The 17674-nt window shown below is 36.0% G+C and overlaps 1 protein-coding gene and 1 long non-coding RNA gene across 2 annotated transcripts; one reads left to right on the forward strand and one right to left on the reverse strand.

The window, feature by feature from the left end:
* The first annotated feature begins 4096 nt into the window (after window positions 1–4096).
* LOC125659799 (uncharacterized) lies at window positions 4097–9593 on the forward strand. Its single transcript, XR_007364223.2, has 3 exons — window positions 4097–4284; window positions 5354–5440; window positions 9482–9593. It is a non-coding gene; the product is annotated as an uncharacterized LOC125659799 (long non-coding RNA).
* A 3354-nt stretch (window positions 9594–12947) lies between these two features.
* Window positions 12948–16438, reverse strand: LOC125658500 (peptide methionine sulfoxide reductase MsrB-like). Its single transcript, XM_048889776.2, has 4 exons — window positions 16372–16438; window positions 14871–15074; window positions 14542–14708; window positions 12948–13179 (listed from the first exon to the last, which is right to left on the reverse strand). Exons 2-4 carry the CDS (start codon window positions 15071–15073, stop codon window positions 12998–13000), a joined length of 552 nt encoding a protein of 183 aa, XP_048745733.1. The 5' UTR covers window position 15074; window positions 16372–16438; the 3' UTR covers window positions 12948–12997.
* Window positions 16439–17674: the final 1236 nt, after the last annotated feature.

Here is a 17674-nt window from a genome sequence, read left to right on the forward strand (position 1 = left end):
ATCATGCATGTGCTCTATGCTTCCTAACCAAAAACCATGAAGTGTCTTATTTAGGCTGAAAATTGTAACAAATATGAAATTGTAAACGACATGTTCATGTCATCAATGCTACTCAGATACAGCAAAGTAAGAATTGTTTTTTACTGTTTTGTATGGCAAGCCCTTTTACTATTTATTCATAAAATAAGATATCTCTTTAAATAAGAGAGATATCTTTATTGGTTAAAGAGATATCTCTGTAAGTTAGAGAGGTATCTTTTTACGTTAGGGAGATATCTCTTTTGTTTAAAGAGATATCTCTTTAAACAAAAGAGATATCTCTTTAAGCAAATGAGATATCTCTTTACGCTTGGGAGATATATCTTTCTCTTTGAGAGATATCTCTCAAAGCTAGAGAGATATATCTCAAAGCTAGAGAGATATCTCTCAGAGAGAAAGATATATCTCTCTAGCGTAAAGAGATATCTCTCTATCGATGTAAAAAGAGATATCTCTTTAAGTTAGAGAGATATCTCTTTAATATAAAGAGATATCTCTTTAGATTTTCCCCCGGTGATCATAATGACTTCTCCCTGTTGCATTGTCAGTGAAATGATGTAACCCTATTTTTTAACCAAGCAAAGTACTTCTAGCCTACAAATGGCGGGAAAGGTTGAAGAGGTGGTTGGGGTAATATTGTCAAGTTGCCGAGAGGCGAAATCTAGTCTAGCTCGCATATTTCATCAATTTATTGTCTTTGTTTTTTGTTACCTGTAAATGTATACATTTCACATGCGGTAAAAAGCAAAATCTTCCCACGGGATTGCAGCCATCAGGGTGTTGCTAAAACGCGGAACGGAAAACGAAACGGAACAGAATTTAAGAATTAGAATGATTAATGTAGATAAGATAACGGTAAAAATCAGGGGTGGGGGTCCATTTTGATTAAAATCAACAATTTGGGAATTGTTTACAAGCGATAAAACAACATTATCTTAAAATTTTGCATTATAAATTGATTAATCGAATTTAGTTAAACGTTAGTATAAGAATTTACAAGGTATTTTACAAGAATTTCGAAATTTTGGCAATGACAGGGGTGTTAGCGAGCAGTGACACCTAACCTATGGGTAGAGAATGAAAAGAACACACGTGGTTTATCCCCCCCCCCCCCACCCGGTGGCAAAACGTCATTAACGCACATGTACACGTATTTACACATAATACCGTGTATGTGTGTACTTACAACAAGGAGTGTGATATGTATAAAACAATTATAATTCATGATCTTATTTAGTCAACAAGTTAAACATCTTTTGTCTGATTTATCATTTTTTAACTAACAGGAAACTTAGTAACCGCAACACTCCAATCCTAAATAGTGAGGACTTCTGGCAGTTAATTTTTAAACTAAATACTTGTATAGCTTAACATTTGGATTAAGAATGAGATGACTTTTAATTCCATTCAAGTATAAATTCTGTGTTAGGTTTTTAGCTACTTCATATATTATGAAATAAATCTGTTAATTTCTCTAACTATTGGTCGTAAACTTCACCCTAGTTAACATCGGTTTTGTTTCAATATTTCTTTCCTGTTGTATCTCTCAAGTTTCAACACTAATCCGCAGGATCAATGTATATTGTACCAGGTGTAGAACTAAATTCAAATTCATTTATCTTAACATATGTAGTTCGATTAAAAGCACGTTCGATTTAAAAAGGCTATGTTTAGGGGAAATTGTTCAAAGAATTATTTTATCTTTTACAATGTTGTTTTCGGGGGAGGGGGTGTACCTTTTATTCAATGGATGGGCTCATAAAATCTTTCCTTACTATACCAGCCAGAATAAAGTAATAAATTATAATTCAAGTCTTTTCAGTATGTTACCTTATTTATTTTTTCTTCATTTGTGAAACAACGTACTGTCAAAATCTGGGGTGGGTGGGGGGTGGGGGTGACAAAGCCGGGAAAAAAGATGGTGCCAATAGGCGCTTGCTTAATATTTTTATTAAAACTTACTATATGCAAAATATTAAGCAAGCGCCTGTTGGTACATTCATCCGCAAAACACACCGTGTAAAAATACATAATAATGCTTTAGTATGAGGTATCAATACGAAATGGTGGATTCTGAGGATGATTTCCTGTTCTCTCTGTAATTTCCGCATTCCTTGTTCAAAATAAGCCTTTTGATTTTGCAAAATGTTGACCTCCTCATGACTTTATTGCATATATTTTCCGTTTTCCGTTCCGCGTTTTAGTAACACCCCAGCCATCATGGTAAGATTTGCTTTGGCGGGCTTCCGTTTTAGGGAGGAGTACTTAAGTATTCAAACTAATAAAAATATTGGAAAGATATATCTCTTTCTCTTTGAGAGATATCTCTTTTTCAACGATTAAAGAGATATCTCATATACTTTGAGAGATATCTCTCTAGGAATTCTTAGAGAGATATCTCTTTAAGTGAAGGAGATATCTCTCAAAGTAAAAGAGATATCTCTCAGAGTAAAAGAAATATCTCTCTAAGTGAAAGAGATATCTCTTAAAGTATAAGAGATATATCTCTACGTGAAAGAGATATCTCTTAAAGTGAAAGAGATATCTCTTTAAGTGTAAGAGATATCTCTAAAGGTAAAAGAAATATCTCTCTAAGTGAAAGAGATATCTCTCTAGGTGAAAGAGATATCTCTCTAAATGAAAGAGATATCTCTCTAAGTGAAAGAGATATCTCTTTTCTAGAGAGATATCTCTTAAGATTAAGAGATATCTCTTTAAAATAAGAGATATCTCTTTAATTCAAAGAGATATCTTATTTTTCGAATAAATAGTAAAAGGGCTTGCCATAGTTTTGAATCAAATTTTGACACTTTCAATTTGAATAATTTTTGTCATCCAATAAAAACGCCAATATTTCCATCGCACAAAATAAATTTATCCGATAAACGTACCGTTTACCGTTTCATTAAGTGTGTTTTACCTATACCTTTTATTTCTCTATGAAAGGCGAAGATAACGAACTGTGATCAATCTCAAATCCTATAAAGAAAAAAAAAATAACAATAGGGCAAACACGGGCCCCTGGATATACCAGAGGTGGGATCATGTGCCTAGGAGGAGTAAGAATCCCCTATCTCCTATCTGCAACCATAATTACACCAACAAATACATGTACATACAAAATACTCAGAGGAACGGCTGGGAACTACTTAGAATATGTATTTTGAAAACAGCAATATTTGTTTCATATTACATCCTGTGTGCATAAAAACGCAAGTAAGATTTTGTGTGTACATACGTAATTAATTTGCAATCCATGGGCGCCATCGATCGTATTGCAAGTAGAAATATTCATCACATAGTACTACTAACAATACTACTAACTGATTTTAAATCCAATATACAAACCAAATAAAATGGAAAGTTGTTATCAATCAGAGGTTTTATAGGATTCCTGGTGAGTGTGACCAATCAACAGAGGTTTTATAGGATTCCTGGTGAGTGTGACCAATCAACAGAGGTTTTATAGGATTCATGGTGAGTGTGACCAATCAACAGAGGTTTTATAGGATTCATGGTGAGTGTGACCAATCAACAGAGGTTTTATAGGGTTCATGGTGAGTGTGACCAGTCAACAGAGGTTTTATAGGATCCATGGTGAGTGTGACCAGTCAACAGAGGGTAGACATGGTCGGATTCCACCTCTGATATGTCCAGGAGTTTATGTTTGCCCTACTCTTAATTTTGTATTCTGTATAGGATTTGTGAGATTGATTACTGCTCGTTATCTTCTCTTGTTCATATACATGATACCCAAGAAAAGAGACGAAGTTTAATTTTTATTAGACTCTCTCTCTCTCTCTCTCTCTCTCTCTCTCTCTCTCTCTCTCTCTCTCTCTCTCTCTGTTATTGTCCCCCCCCCCCCCCCCCTCGACTCTCCCCTCCGCCAGACACTTTGATTTACCTATTTGTTCAAGTCGTTTATCTGTTTATTTATCTCCTTTTTGATTTCTTTATTTATCATTTATTTACATAATGTATTTATCCATGGCATTGAATCAACAGCATATTCATCAACTGTCAAAGTGGAAGAAATTAAACGAAATTAATACGGACCGAACTAACCACGGAGCGAAATTATTCTACTTCCGGTGGTCCTCATCAAGGACGAAACCGAATTCGGAATCTGCAAATAAAAGAATGTGGTGGTCAATTCTTCCATCCACCTTACTGTCGGTTGGGTTTCTCTGTGCCCCTGGCATGTTATGCGATAAATTTTTCCGATTCATTCGTTATAATGACAAGGTGAGTAGCCTTAGTAAGTAGACTTGTTTATGGTTTATTGAGGAAATTCGGTAAAATGATGAGTCCTTTAATGATAAAAGTATTCTAGATAGCTTGACAACTAAAGGTGGCGCAGAACAAACGAAATAAAAATGAAGTTTAGGATACTCATGATTTAACTCAGGAAAGTTGAATGATCTCGCAGCAGGTTAGCCGGTTTTTTTTTCCCTTTATTTTTTTAAATCAAACTTGTTTGTGTACAAATACTACAGATATTTGAGACATGTGCGTGCTAAATCACAAAGTCTTATTAGCTTTGATGTGTATAAGTCAATTTTTGTAGGTCTTCCTATTGTCTTCCATAGGTCGTCAATCATTATTACCTGTAGGTTGATTTCTTAGCCTTTAAACAGGTTGGGAACACTTCCCCATTATCAAGATCTCTAGCTAAACACCCAAGGAGTACAACTCTTTGTGTTTCACACAAAAAAATAAGTAAAACGTGCAGAGATGTCTAACACTACTGCAAATATATTTATACCAAAAGTTCTCATGAGTTGCATTGAATTTCAGCCGCCTTCTCCCTCATGCAACAACATTGTTGTGAAATTTGTTGATTGTTATCAATTTTGTAGAGGCAATTCGTGCCAAGCTGAGTGTGTATCAGACTTTTTCAGTATTACACAGATTTATCATTATTTTCAATCATCTGTTAATTAATGGTAATGTTTATATTTTTTCACTAAAGATGGATAATTGTGTTTTAGTGAAAAGATCCGTTGTAGGGGAAGACATGCATGCCCCCAACTTGTCGAACGTGCATTGTACATGGTAGATGATTTTGATACCGTTTGTTGTTAATTATGTGCCCAAAGATATAAATCTCCATTGTGCCGTAATAACAAATAATTTTGCTGCTGCAATTGTCATTTATTGCTGAGTACACACAAAATTAGTGCATAAAAGTGATATTATATAGATAATCATGTGCAACATTACAAATTAGGAACAAGGGTTTTATCTGTATGCATGGAATAAGACTGCTTTTGTCATGTCATGGCACTACTTTATATTTTACATTTTATTTCAGAGTGTACAAAGAGACACATTTGACCCAACAGACTTTTTATTGAGTCACAGAGATTACTATATAATGGGGAGCAGATACGTTCGACGGGTAAGTATCTGCAGTATCTGCAGTTTGCCGGGTCTGTACTTGTAAACTGCTACTAGATACTGTCATAATGTACAATCATGATATCAATACTGGTCATTTCTCTTTCTTTTAACCAACATCAGTTTCTTGTCAGTTCAGTACAAACAGTAAACATGATTTTGTCCTAATGACCTTACTGTAAACATATCATACTTACATGTATCATGTTCTAATTTGACCAGTCTCAGTCAGAACAATGATTATTTATACTTATTCAAAAATCAAATCAAAACACCAAATATTGCAGGTAGCATCCATGGGTTTTTTTTCTTGTCATATGGGAATGGTACCAATACCCATTCAATTGGGAAAAATAGCATCAAAATAAAACAAATTTGGAATTCTCTTTCATGTCAACAAATGGCATGTTTTAAAATTAACACTGAATACATGTGCACACCATATATTAAATAATGAAGAAGTGTTACAAACCAGCACCATTTTATTGACCACTACTCTCTGTTTTTTATATATTTAGGAAGTGAAGAAATTAGTTAACTCATATGTTTTATACAAACAAATTACAAGACTCGAATTACAAAGACTTGGCAGTTTGTTAATGGACAGTTTTAGCCTTAAAATTGGGGGGAAATCAGTAGTACTTGGCATTGGGAATGGTACCAAATAAATAAGGGAAAAAACTCCACTAGTAGCACCTCTAAGACCTGTACATTTTACTGACAACATTGTTCAACATAAATGTAATAAAGTGCTGTCTTAGAATTTACAAAACGGGTAAAATGTAACAACATTAAGGTGGGTCGATCCTCATGTGACTTATCTATAATAATGGTTAAAAGTGGAAAAACTGTATCAATTTTCACTCAATATAGTTTAATCTAACCAATAACCAAAGAAAATGTGCATGCTGCCACCCTTTTAAAGATGTCAGACATGCAAAAACAGAAGCATATATTACCATAAAAAAATTGCACATTTTCGTTAAACAGAATGATGAAAATTAATAAAAACTTGTTGAAATGACAAATTTCAAATGTCAAGAGTTTAAGAAATCTGATAATTCATAGATATATAAAAACTGATTGTGGATATTAGTGAAATCATTGTGTCATAGACATGCAGTTGAGGAAATTCCAGCATAGGAGTTATTGCCCTTGACAAAAATTTTAGAATTATAAATAATTGATTATCTATGGAAAATAAAAACTTTTTCAGTATCAAAAGTTTACCAATTTTTTTATTTTATTCAGTGAATACAATTCCTCTGAAAGATATATTTCAATCATGCGCAAAATTTAATAAAATAAAGATTTTGTAAAAACCTATGACATCACATGAGGATCGATCAACCTTAAATTGAAGGACAGGATTGGGGTTGGTATTGTGACTGATATGCTTGCAGTCTTGAGCTGGAATGACTAAATACAAAGAGCACTCTACATATAAATTCATCACTTGCATATTGGTCACACAGGTATTCCTACTCACTCATGTAAAAATAGAAAAATGTGTTTGAAAAGAAATCATGTTTTTCTAATTTTAGATTTTCTCAACCTGTAATATTTATAAATTATATACCAGGTACTATTTGCTTTGATTAGAGTCATGCTCCACACAAATTTTTGTTCCTCGTATCCAACAGAAAATTCTAGTTGAATTAATGTCTAGGTTGTATGTATTATGAGGGATACATAGAAACAATGGATGCAGGGAGAAATTTCTTTATTGTTTGCTTTGCCAATGGCATTGTCCAATCATTCATTTTGAATCTCCTTCTCATGGAGATTCATAACATATAGTAACAATATTGCGGGAACTGTGTGACAGATATAAAACATGAGTATATGATAAGTCACAGTGGTGAGACAATGACGAGCATTCAAGTATAGGAAAAAAATAAAACATTGTGAGACAGAGTGTTTGCCGAGTACTAGAAAGACTAATAGCAAGACTTCCATATGTATATAATTCACTGTACATGGCTGCATAGATATGCCTGAGAAATAAATTTTATTTTTTGAAAATACTTGAGGGCATGATTGCAGTGATTTACACCAGCATAAATATGAAGCACAGTAGCTCTCCATGAAAAGTGTACAGGCGTGAAGCATTGCTGTTCATACCCTCATGTATTTTCATAGATCATTTTGGAAAGGTCAAGGTCACTCAGAACATATGCATTATATATATATATATTTTAAAACCCTTCATTTCAACAATATTTCAGCAGTTATTTGTCTTTTTGACCAAGGTCTCTCAAGGTAATTTTGGAAAGGTCATTCAAGTTCACTCACTACATACCTTATATGAGGATAAAGTTCCTTATTTCAACAGTTTTTAGCTCACCTGAGCCGAATGCTCAAGTGAGCTTTTCTGATCACATTTTGTCCGGCGTCCATCTGTCTGTCTGTCCGTCTGTCTGTAAACTTTTCACATTTTCATCTTCTTCTCATGAACCACTGGGCCAATTTCAACCAAACATGGCCAAAAGCATCCTTGGGTGAAGGGCTTTCAAGTTTATTCAAATGAAGGGCCATGTCCCTTTCAAAGGGGAGATAATCACAAAAATGCAAAAATAGGGTGGAGTCATTTAAAAATCTTCTTCTCAAGAACCACTGGGTCAGAAGAGCTGAAATTTACCTGAAAGCTTCCTGACATATTGCAGATTCAAGTTTGTTCAAATCATGGCTCCCGGTGGTAGGATGGGGCCATAAGGGGGGATCAAAGTTTTACATATAAATATATAGGGAAAAACTTTTAAAATCTTCTTCTCAAGAACCACTAAGCCAGAAAAACTGAGATTTACATGAAAGCTTCCTGACATAATGCAGATTCAAGTTTGTTCAAATCATGGGCCCCTGGATTTGGATGGGGCCACAATAGGGGATCAAAGTTTTATATACAAATATATAGGAAAAATCTTTAAAAATCTTCTTCTCAAGAACCACTGAGCCAGAAAAGCTGATTTTTACATGAAAACTTTCTGACATAGTGCAGATTTAAGTTTGTTCAAATCATGCCCCCCCCCCCCCGGGGGGGTAGGATGGGGCCACAAGTGGGGGAGGGGGATCAAAGTTTTACATACAAATATAGGAAAAAGCTTTAAAAATCTTCTTCTCAAGAACCATTGGGCCAAAGAAGTTGACATTTACATGAAAGCTTTCTGACATAGTGTAGATTCAAGTTTGCAAAGGGTAGTTTGGGCCATAATAGGGACTATTAGGTTTTACATGCAAATATATATGGAAAGTCTTCAGATATGGGCCAAGGTGACTCAGGTGAGTGATGTGGCCCATGGGCCTCTTGTTGAACAAGTATTGATCATACATCACACAAATAGATAATAGGTAAATGACTTTCAGACAAATATCACTCAAGGTCAATTAGTAAAGGTCAACATCAAAAAATATTTCAACAGTTGATCATTGTGCAAGTCATTTATAATGTGAACTGAAGTCAGGGGTGGATCCAGGAATCGCAGTTAGAGGGGGCGTACTTTTTTTAGACAGGGGGTGTGAGGCCGTCTTGAGGCCCCAAATGGGTCCAGGGCGAAGACCTCGTTGGGGGCTCGGGGCGAGCCCCAGAAGCTCCTGGATTTTACAGTTTTTATGGGGCTTGAAATATGTCTTATATGTAGTCCTTTTTACTATTTTTGTTATTTTTTGATAGGGTGAAATTAATAAAATTACGCAAATTTTAAGGGTTTTTTGGGGAAAAAATTAAGTTCTCCCAATAAAAGCAATTTAATAAATCAAAAGATTTGGTCATTTATTTCTCCGAAAGTGGAAGAAATTATTGCTTCTTTTATCGTTTGCATTTTTCTAAACAAGATGCCACTGTTTACCTTAAATTTAAAATTTTAAGTGGGGGCGCGCGCCGGCTGCGCCCCTTCCCCCCATTAAATCCGCCACTGGAAGTTATGAAGTAGTTCATTTATTAGATGCAGTTCAGGGAGCATTCATCAGTTTGAGATGTATGGTGTGCTTGCATTCATACTCTATTTTCTGCTTTGCAGCTAAGAATTCTTAATTTGTCTTACAGGGCTTGGACTTTATTCCGGAAGTTGATTAGAGAGAAGAATTGCCAGTACTTGACGTTGAAGATATGTTACCATGATATGATTATAGAATATAAACAAATTCTTTCCAAATTGTACATGTGTGCTTCTTTATTAATGTTGTTGTTTTGGTCCGCATGTCCCTCTGTCACACTTTCGTTTTCGCAAAACTCCACTTTTATTTTAAGCAGTAACCAATTAGTCTTTTGGAATATGATGGGCGGTGCCCTGTGGATGTGCAATCCGGTTTCGGAATTGTTAATTTTGTCCCGGGGGCAAAAATGAGGTACAAAAAACGATGATTTCTTATTTAAAGAAAAACGTCTGGTTCCCAGAACTCCTCATACATTTTACGCAATAGCTAAATCATCTTCTGGGAAACGATTGGTGGCGTTCTTTAGATGTGCAATAGGATTTCGGAATTTTCATTTTCACTGAATGACAATTTGGGTGGGAAAACGATGAACAAAAACGGTGCTCAGTGCATTATGTGATGTGCAACAAGACTATATTTAATTTAAGGGTTGAAATCTCAACCATTTTAAAGATATTTGAACAATCAATTAATGATGGGAGTTGGGGTGACACCAAGGCACTTACCTATCAGAATACTCAAATATTTGATATGTACAGTAGGAATTTATATGGGTTTGGATTCGGGACATCAAATACATTTTAAATATATTCAACAATTATGAGATAGGGTTTGTCCCTCCTATCCCCATAAAGAACCCCCTCGTTCCCACAGAAATTAGGTTTTGGGATGACCCCAAGATGCTTGCCCAATGTCTGAAATAACCGCCCGCCCGAGACGCATATATTTTGCCACGGACGAAAAAATATCTTGGTATAGACGTCCGACCGGACCTGTTAAAATTTCTGTTAATAAAATTTAGATGAATAAAATCTATTATCGTACTAGCACTGAAGTTGTAACAAGCCAAGAGACAGACCTTGTCAATTCTTCAAAAGTACATGTATATACATGATTGGGGTCAAAGTTATAAGAGTAACTATATGGCGGTAATTCAGTGATGGAGCGTTCGCTTCGTAGCGGGAAGGTCGTGAGTTATGACCACGTCAAATCTAAGACCTCGACATAGGTAGTGATTGCTCCTTCCCAAAACGATCGGCATTTAGAAGTGAGAATCTCGGATATGACCTAAAACCCGGAAGTCGCGACAGGCGTTGGGACGTTTAAGAACCCTCACTGCTACGTCCGTAAGCGTTAGATTTGTGGCACTTCACTTACATGTACAACTGGTGACGTGTCAATCAGTAAAAAATTCCTGACGTGAAGTAACACAACCAACCAACGACGGACTTTGCGCATTAAGCTGTTACATGTGCCATGAATCAAACGAATATCTACATACTTCCGTTAATCCAAAAGAGAAGAAAAAACATGTGCAAACTAAATATGTCGTAAACTCATTGTCTCTAGCTTCATTAATGAACTGAGTGTTCTGTAACCAAGGATTTCTCGATTGTCGTGTAACAGACGTAATTGTATGGTTTATTGGTGTGTATGTATATATATATGTATATATATATGTATACGTCTGTGTGTGTGTATTCGACGATAAGAAATCCTTGGTTACAAAGAAGTATTAGTGACCAAAGTTTCGAGTCGTGCTCGTATAGTAATGGTAAGGACTTTTGTTTTGGTAAGATGTTCCTAAAAACTGTGCGTCTAATAGTACCCATGATATGTCTCTGCTCTACTAGGAGCTGTATCTGCTCTACTAGGAGCTGTATCTGCTCTACTAGGGGCTGTCTCTGCTCTACTAGGAGCTGTCTCTGCTTTAATAGGGGCTGTATCGGCTCTAATAGGGGCTGTATATGCTCTAATAGGGGCTGTATATGCTCTAATAGGGGCTGTATCTGCTTTAATAGAGGCTGTATCGGCTCTAATAGGGGCTGTATATGCTCTAATAGGGGCTGTATCTGCTCTAATAGGGGCTGTATTGGCTATGAAAAAGGTGACTTTTGGTATGGAAGCGTTCTTTTTGACTACGTTATTCGCGTCACTGAATTCTGTTTCCACAGTGTGAAGACTTTTCCATGAAAATTTCTACCAAGCAGAATAAAGTAATATGTTCATTTTACAGTGGATCCTCTTTGATCCGGACACTTAAATTAAACTTCCGGGTAACCGAATCACATATATTGGATCTTCATATGTACATCCATTTGTTTGTTGTTAGTGCATTGAATTTGACAATAGGTTTGTATTCCATAAACGTCATATTTTGACGAGAAACAACAAAGCTGGATGCAATATTTCAAAAAGAAAATAGTATTTGGCACATGCAATTTTGATACTTCCTGTTCTCCGGTTGATAAAGTATCTTTAGTGATGTTATGCATCATGACCTGATCCCCTCTTTTATCTTGTTCGTCGGAAATCAGATTAAAAGTGGCCTATCCAGAAAACGTTCAATGGTGGTGGAGGTTGCGACCCAAGTTTGTACCTTTTCCACACAAGAAAGGGAAGATTAAAGATCCCAAAAGGGTCTAAAAAAGAAACAAACACCAAAATATTCATCCAAAAAGGATGGGGAGGGGGTGTTGCAATCCCTGTGTCCCAACCCAACCTTGGTTGTTTGGGTAAATTCTTTATTAATGAAAGATAACTATGTATTGCAAAAACTCCGGGATGACCTCTGTCAGTCAAAAAACGAAACGATTAAACAAACACTATGATTTTTTTTTTTACTTATGTACAAAAACAAGGAAAATCGAAAAAAATAAGTTCATGACTGGCACGTGCTGACTCCAGACGACGACAGGTCCCGACACTGTCCGTAACTGTAACTCGGAATCCTATGCGATGAATGGTGGACCAGTGTCTATTGCAGATTGTGTGGCGAGTCCAAATGACAATGTTGAGTCAACACGGTCCATCATACCAATAGATAAGAAATCTGGTCACCGAGTTGACGTATTTCAAAACTATACAATTCTATACAGAATTGAGTAGATGCTTAAGGTTTAGACCTGAGACATCCACACGGGATATTGTATTCCCAGTCCACACAAGGAAAACTGCAACAACGCCCAAGTTCACTCAGCATAGGTCGTCCAAGAAACACACCTGCCTTCCACCGGTTAAACCGGACTACTGATCAGATACTCAAATACGGCCACACACAGCCCAGTGACCAGCAGGGTTCCTGTATAGGGTCGTGTGCAGATAAAATTAGGCACTACATGACACCCCGTAACACCCCTTTAGATATGTCATTACCTTCCATATGGCACTGTCTTTAACCTCATTAACAAGTTTCGGTAAGATGAACAGTAGCATAGTTATTTCATAAATATCTAGTAGGACAGGATTGGTGATTTTAAACCTTAAAATTGAGTACATTTATGTGAAAGAAATCTTTGGGGGTGGGAAGTATGAATGCAAATCTAGAATCAGTTCCATTAATGAAACTTCACTCCTTTGAATAGCATGTACATTTATTTTACACAATTACGATGAACAACAATGTTTATTTTTTGCCCAGAGGTTGATGTGGTACGATATTTGTCATATCGTGAGCAGGTCCTGGTACAAATAACATGGCGGCTGAATTCATGCAGTACCGAAGCCCCGTAGGAGCTGGTCCATCATTGAACACGTGACCAATATGTGAACCGCATCGCTCACACGTGACTTCTAACCTGTGCATGCCTATGGAATCAGAAGAGAGACATGTAAATTCCCCAACAGAAAACAATATGAATATACATGAACAAATTATATACGACGTTTTTGATTTATTTATTCTACTTAGTATGACGTTACTGGCCGTGGTGTTTATCAAGGTTGCTAAAACACAATGTTGCCCCCACCTCCCGCAAATTGATTCGAACTAATAGCGAAAAATCCTTACAAGATTTACTGCTAGTATTGTAAACTAATATTTCATATATAGATCCCTTCACTCTTGTCTGTAATGTAGATATGATATTACTTTTCAGTCATTCAGAAAGCGAGCAGCGGCGACATACAATTATATGTCCCAGTATCTCACGTCAGCTGTAAGCACAATGAAAGAGGCTGCTTTTAAATACATGCATCTATTTCAATGTATACCATGCCTCTTTAATATTTCTTTAAAAGGTTGTTCGTCTAAGAGGAAAACTTTTTAAAGCTATCCTCGTAGTGATCCCATACTTGTAAACGTTACCCAAGCAGCCATTTTAATATAGAACCGAATCGGTTTTAGGATAAGTGCTTCGAGCCGAACACAGAAAATAGCGGTAAGGGGGTATCGCTTAAAGATAGTTAACGACTGTGAAGTGTGACGTTTACAATTGTTAGATACTTTTGAACTGTATCAAGGTGCATTCATGCTATAATAGAAAAAAAAGCATACGCACTTAAGTCAACTCCTCTTTCATTATTATGAATTAACAACTTAAGAATACGTTTTGACAGGAGACAAATTAAACCAAATTAGTAACAATGATTGAAATGAAGAACAGTTAAATCTAAAATAAGAGTTTTAACTTCTAATAAATTTGTAACTAGATCACGCAAGTTAAATAGTAAAGGAAAACGTCAGGATATGGAATCTGGGATTGCGTGAATAATATACATCAAAGCTTGCCTATTCTCGCTGAGAAATATTCATTTTGTCGTTGGTATTGAAAACTATAATTCACAAATGTAGAACGTACTTCATCTGATGAAGATTTTAATAAACTTAATGTTTATTTTACAAATATCAATTATAGCCCACAAACGAGAAAAATCTTGATTCGGCGTTCAGTAACTATTGTTTATATCGTTCATTGTTTCTAAGGTGAAAAATACATCTTACAAACATGTCAACATGTAAATTTAATATGTTGGCACATTATATCCCTATTTCTTTGACATGTAATTATGATTTTTATCAAACTTTTGCGTGCTAACACGAACAAGTTAATGTCAAGAAAAGTTGTATTTTACATATATACGTGAGCACATTTTGTTCCTGATCAAGAGAGCGATAATTTTCTCGGCATAAAATCTGAAGACAGACGCGTATCATTATTGCATACTTACCATAGGAATAATCATCTACGATCCCCATCTGCGTTCCAATTTTGTCGTAAAATGACGGCCATCCGGTCCCGGAATGGTACTTATGAGCAGACGAGTAGAGGGTGTTGTTGCAGACGATACAGTGGTACGTTCCATGTTTGTGGTTGTCATAACCCGGAGAAAATCGTCTATAAAAGTGGGAAATACTTGCAGAATCAATTTATACTTTTGAAATACAGGAGAAACGCTACATTATAAATGTTTTCATCCTATCTGAGTAGTGAAGTACAGTGTTACACATGCGTATAGTTATTCTCTATAGTTATGTATATAAGCAAAGTGACGATAACCTTTCTGTTCCCTTCTCACGTGTCACGTGATACTGCTCAGGAGTTAGACGGGCGCGTAGACTTTCTTCGGAATAGGCTATTGGACAAGTCGCCGTGTCTCGACAAGAGTTTTTAAGGATGGTGAGTGCCGAGAAGGGATCAGAGGGTACAACTGCTCCCAGGACTCCTCCAAGCAATGTTAGTGATACCAGGATGTTGATCATTCTTAAAATTAAAAGAATTTGTAGTAGGTGTCATTTCGATTTCAGTGAATTGAGTTCATATAACTGCACTAATACATGTCGATACACACACTAGCAAGTACATTGATGTGAATGCTCTACCCACAGCCTCCTCCCACAAACGTCTGTTTACGCTTGATATGCATGAAACGCTTAAAACTCCTCTTACACGGTACACAATGTCGACGATTAAAAAAGTAAAATAAAAGCATTTACGCTGTATCCTGTATCATTAGAATTGGATATAATTCATCTAGACTGTCGCAAAACTTCGTCAACATTTTTAAAGTATTTGTCTGAAGTATTTTGAAAACGTTAAAATCAGCCAGGGCCCTCTGAGTGCTGCGTTATTTCAAATGTTCTCCGACGGTATTAATACAATGTAGAATGCATCATGTAACCTTCATCTAATAACATTTTGAAATTGAGAAAACAGTCCCTTTCCCTCTGTTGTACTTCGCAAATGGAGGCCATTTTTTAAGCTTCTGTGTGATCCAATCATATAGCGCTCCTTTTGTGGCTCACAAAAACGTTTCAAAAATGGCCGCCGGTTGTCTGGTATATAATTAAGAAACATGATAAGATTACCGTTAAATTCCACTAAGATTATATATATATATATATATATATATATATATATATATATATAATGTGGTGAATGTATGGACGCTATATTTCGTTTTCAAAATCAGTACAACTGCAATGTTATTCAGATCAGACTGTTCATAAAAACATATTTATTAGAAAAATAGGTTTTTTTTTTCCCCGGGTAGTTCGTAATGACAAACTGATATCTTAATGTATATGGTTGGATCTTAATCCATATGGGTGGATCTTAATATTATGCAATTATATGCAGGATGACAAAAATACCATCGAACTTTATCTTGGACAAGTAAATAACATTTACGACAGACTTTAGCAGTACAATAATATATATTTCTACGAAGACTTCTCAGGAAAGGAAAGTGCCAACTGATATATTGCTTAAAGCATGAACATATTGGTACTAAGAAAAGTGCGCGGTAAATTCTGCAAATATCTATAAACCCATACCAATACATTGTAGCTACCTCAATCTTTAAACAAAGGTGTAGGTGTTTCTGTATATAAAATCATAGTTCTAAATGTTTATTTGTCTACCTATATCATAATTATTTTCTTAGTACTTTCTGTGAAAATGGCAGATTGGCAAGAAAATCAAGAAAATAGAGTCCAGTATATTGCCTGCTTGTAATTAAACTAAATCTACCAACATAAAGACGTGTATTGTCACCTACCTCGTGGATCTCTTTTATAAGCTGTTTATTGTTATCTTTAGGTTCTGGTCGCGTTTTATAAGGAAGGTGACGTCAAAGGTCAGGGCCTGTCGCAAATAAAATCTGACAGAGAAGATAAATTCGTGTCTTTCCAAATTCCTCTTAAATCAAACTTGTTTACGGTAAAATAGACATTTGATTACTAACTTGAAATTTTAATCTTAGAAATGAAGCGTTTTGTTTGAAGAAATTCATAATTTCGGAATGTATTATTTTGACTTTGCTCTTGAACAGCGATCAAGTATTTTTTGAAATTAACTAGATATTTTATCTATTCTCTGTGTTAAGTTTATATAGTCAACTGAAAAAATATAGTGATAATTGAACTTATGTCATTACGAATTACAATGTAAGCCATAGTCGAAATGTAGAGATCAAGCATTTGTTACGAAACATAAGAAGGATAACTCTTGCATCCTTATCGCCAGGCCCGACTTAATTACCCCCCCCCCCCCCCCCCCCCCCCCCCCCCCCCCCGTTACGGGTTTTCTCTCCGTAATACGCATGCCCCAATAACTATTCTCGTCCAAAATTCACTTCGACCAAAAGAAACGTCAACATTCAATGTATAGTACCTGCCAACATCCTAAATTTCCCTCGCCATTTAGTATTTCATATTTCATAATAAAGGATACACACGATCGCCAAAGTTTCGGTACGCACTTCCTTCTATCTATTCTTAATCAGTTGCTTGGGATGTATCATTGATAAAACGTAAACTTTCCGGTTATTTGTAAGTTCACATGCCGCCATTAAATATATCGCTCCAATTTCGCATAAATATTCTATTTTCTGTTTTAGTCTGAAATTCGTGATTGAATATAGATTTTTCTTTTCAAAAAATTAAGAAAAACATCATACGTAGTTGTACAACCTTCTTAAGGGAATGTTGTAATGAAAAAGAATAATGAAACCCCACTATACAAGCCCAAACCGATGTTCACCTGTTAGTGAGAACAGAGGTACAACCCAGGGACTCACCCATCAGTTCCACAGGCGTCCAAGCAGCACCCTAACGTCCCACAATTTCAGCATTGTTTTATCCCCAGACGTAATCCAGAATCAGCAGGAAACGAGTCGCTTCTCGGACGTCCAGTCCCTTTAATTTCCAGCAGCTGTCACGGCACCATCTACGTGTGTGTCTTGGGACAGTAGTTTTAAGGTGAAACACTGATGAGCTTGCACCCCCAACCATAATGGAAGCGGAAATGATAGTGTTAGTGATCACATTCCTTATATACATACTTTTTTGTGGACTCTTCAA

This window comes from Ostrea edulis, chromosome 9, assembly GCF_947568905.1.
Source record: "Ostrea edulis chromosome 9, xbOstEdul1.1, whole genome shotgun sequence".
Lineage (NCBI taxonomy): Eukaryota > Metazoa > Mollusca > Bivalvia > Ostreida > Ostreidae > Ostrea > Ostrea edulis.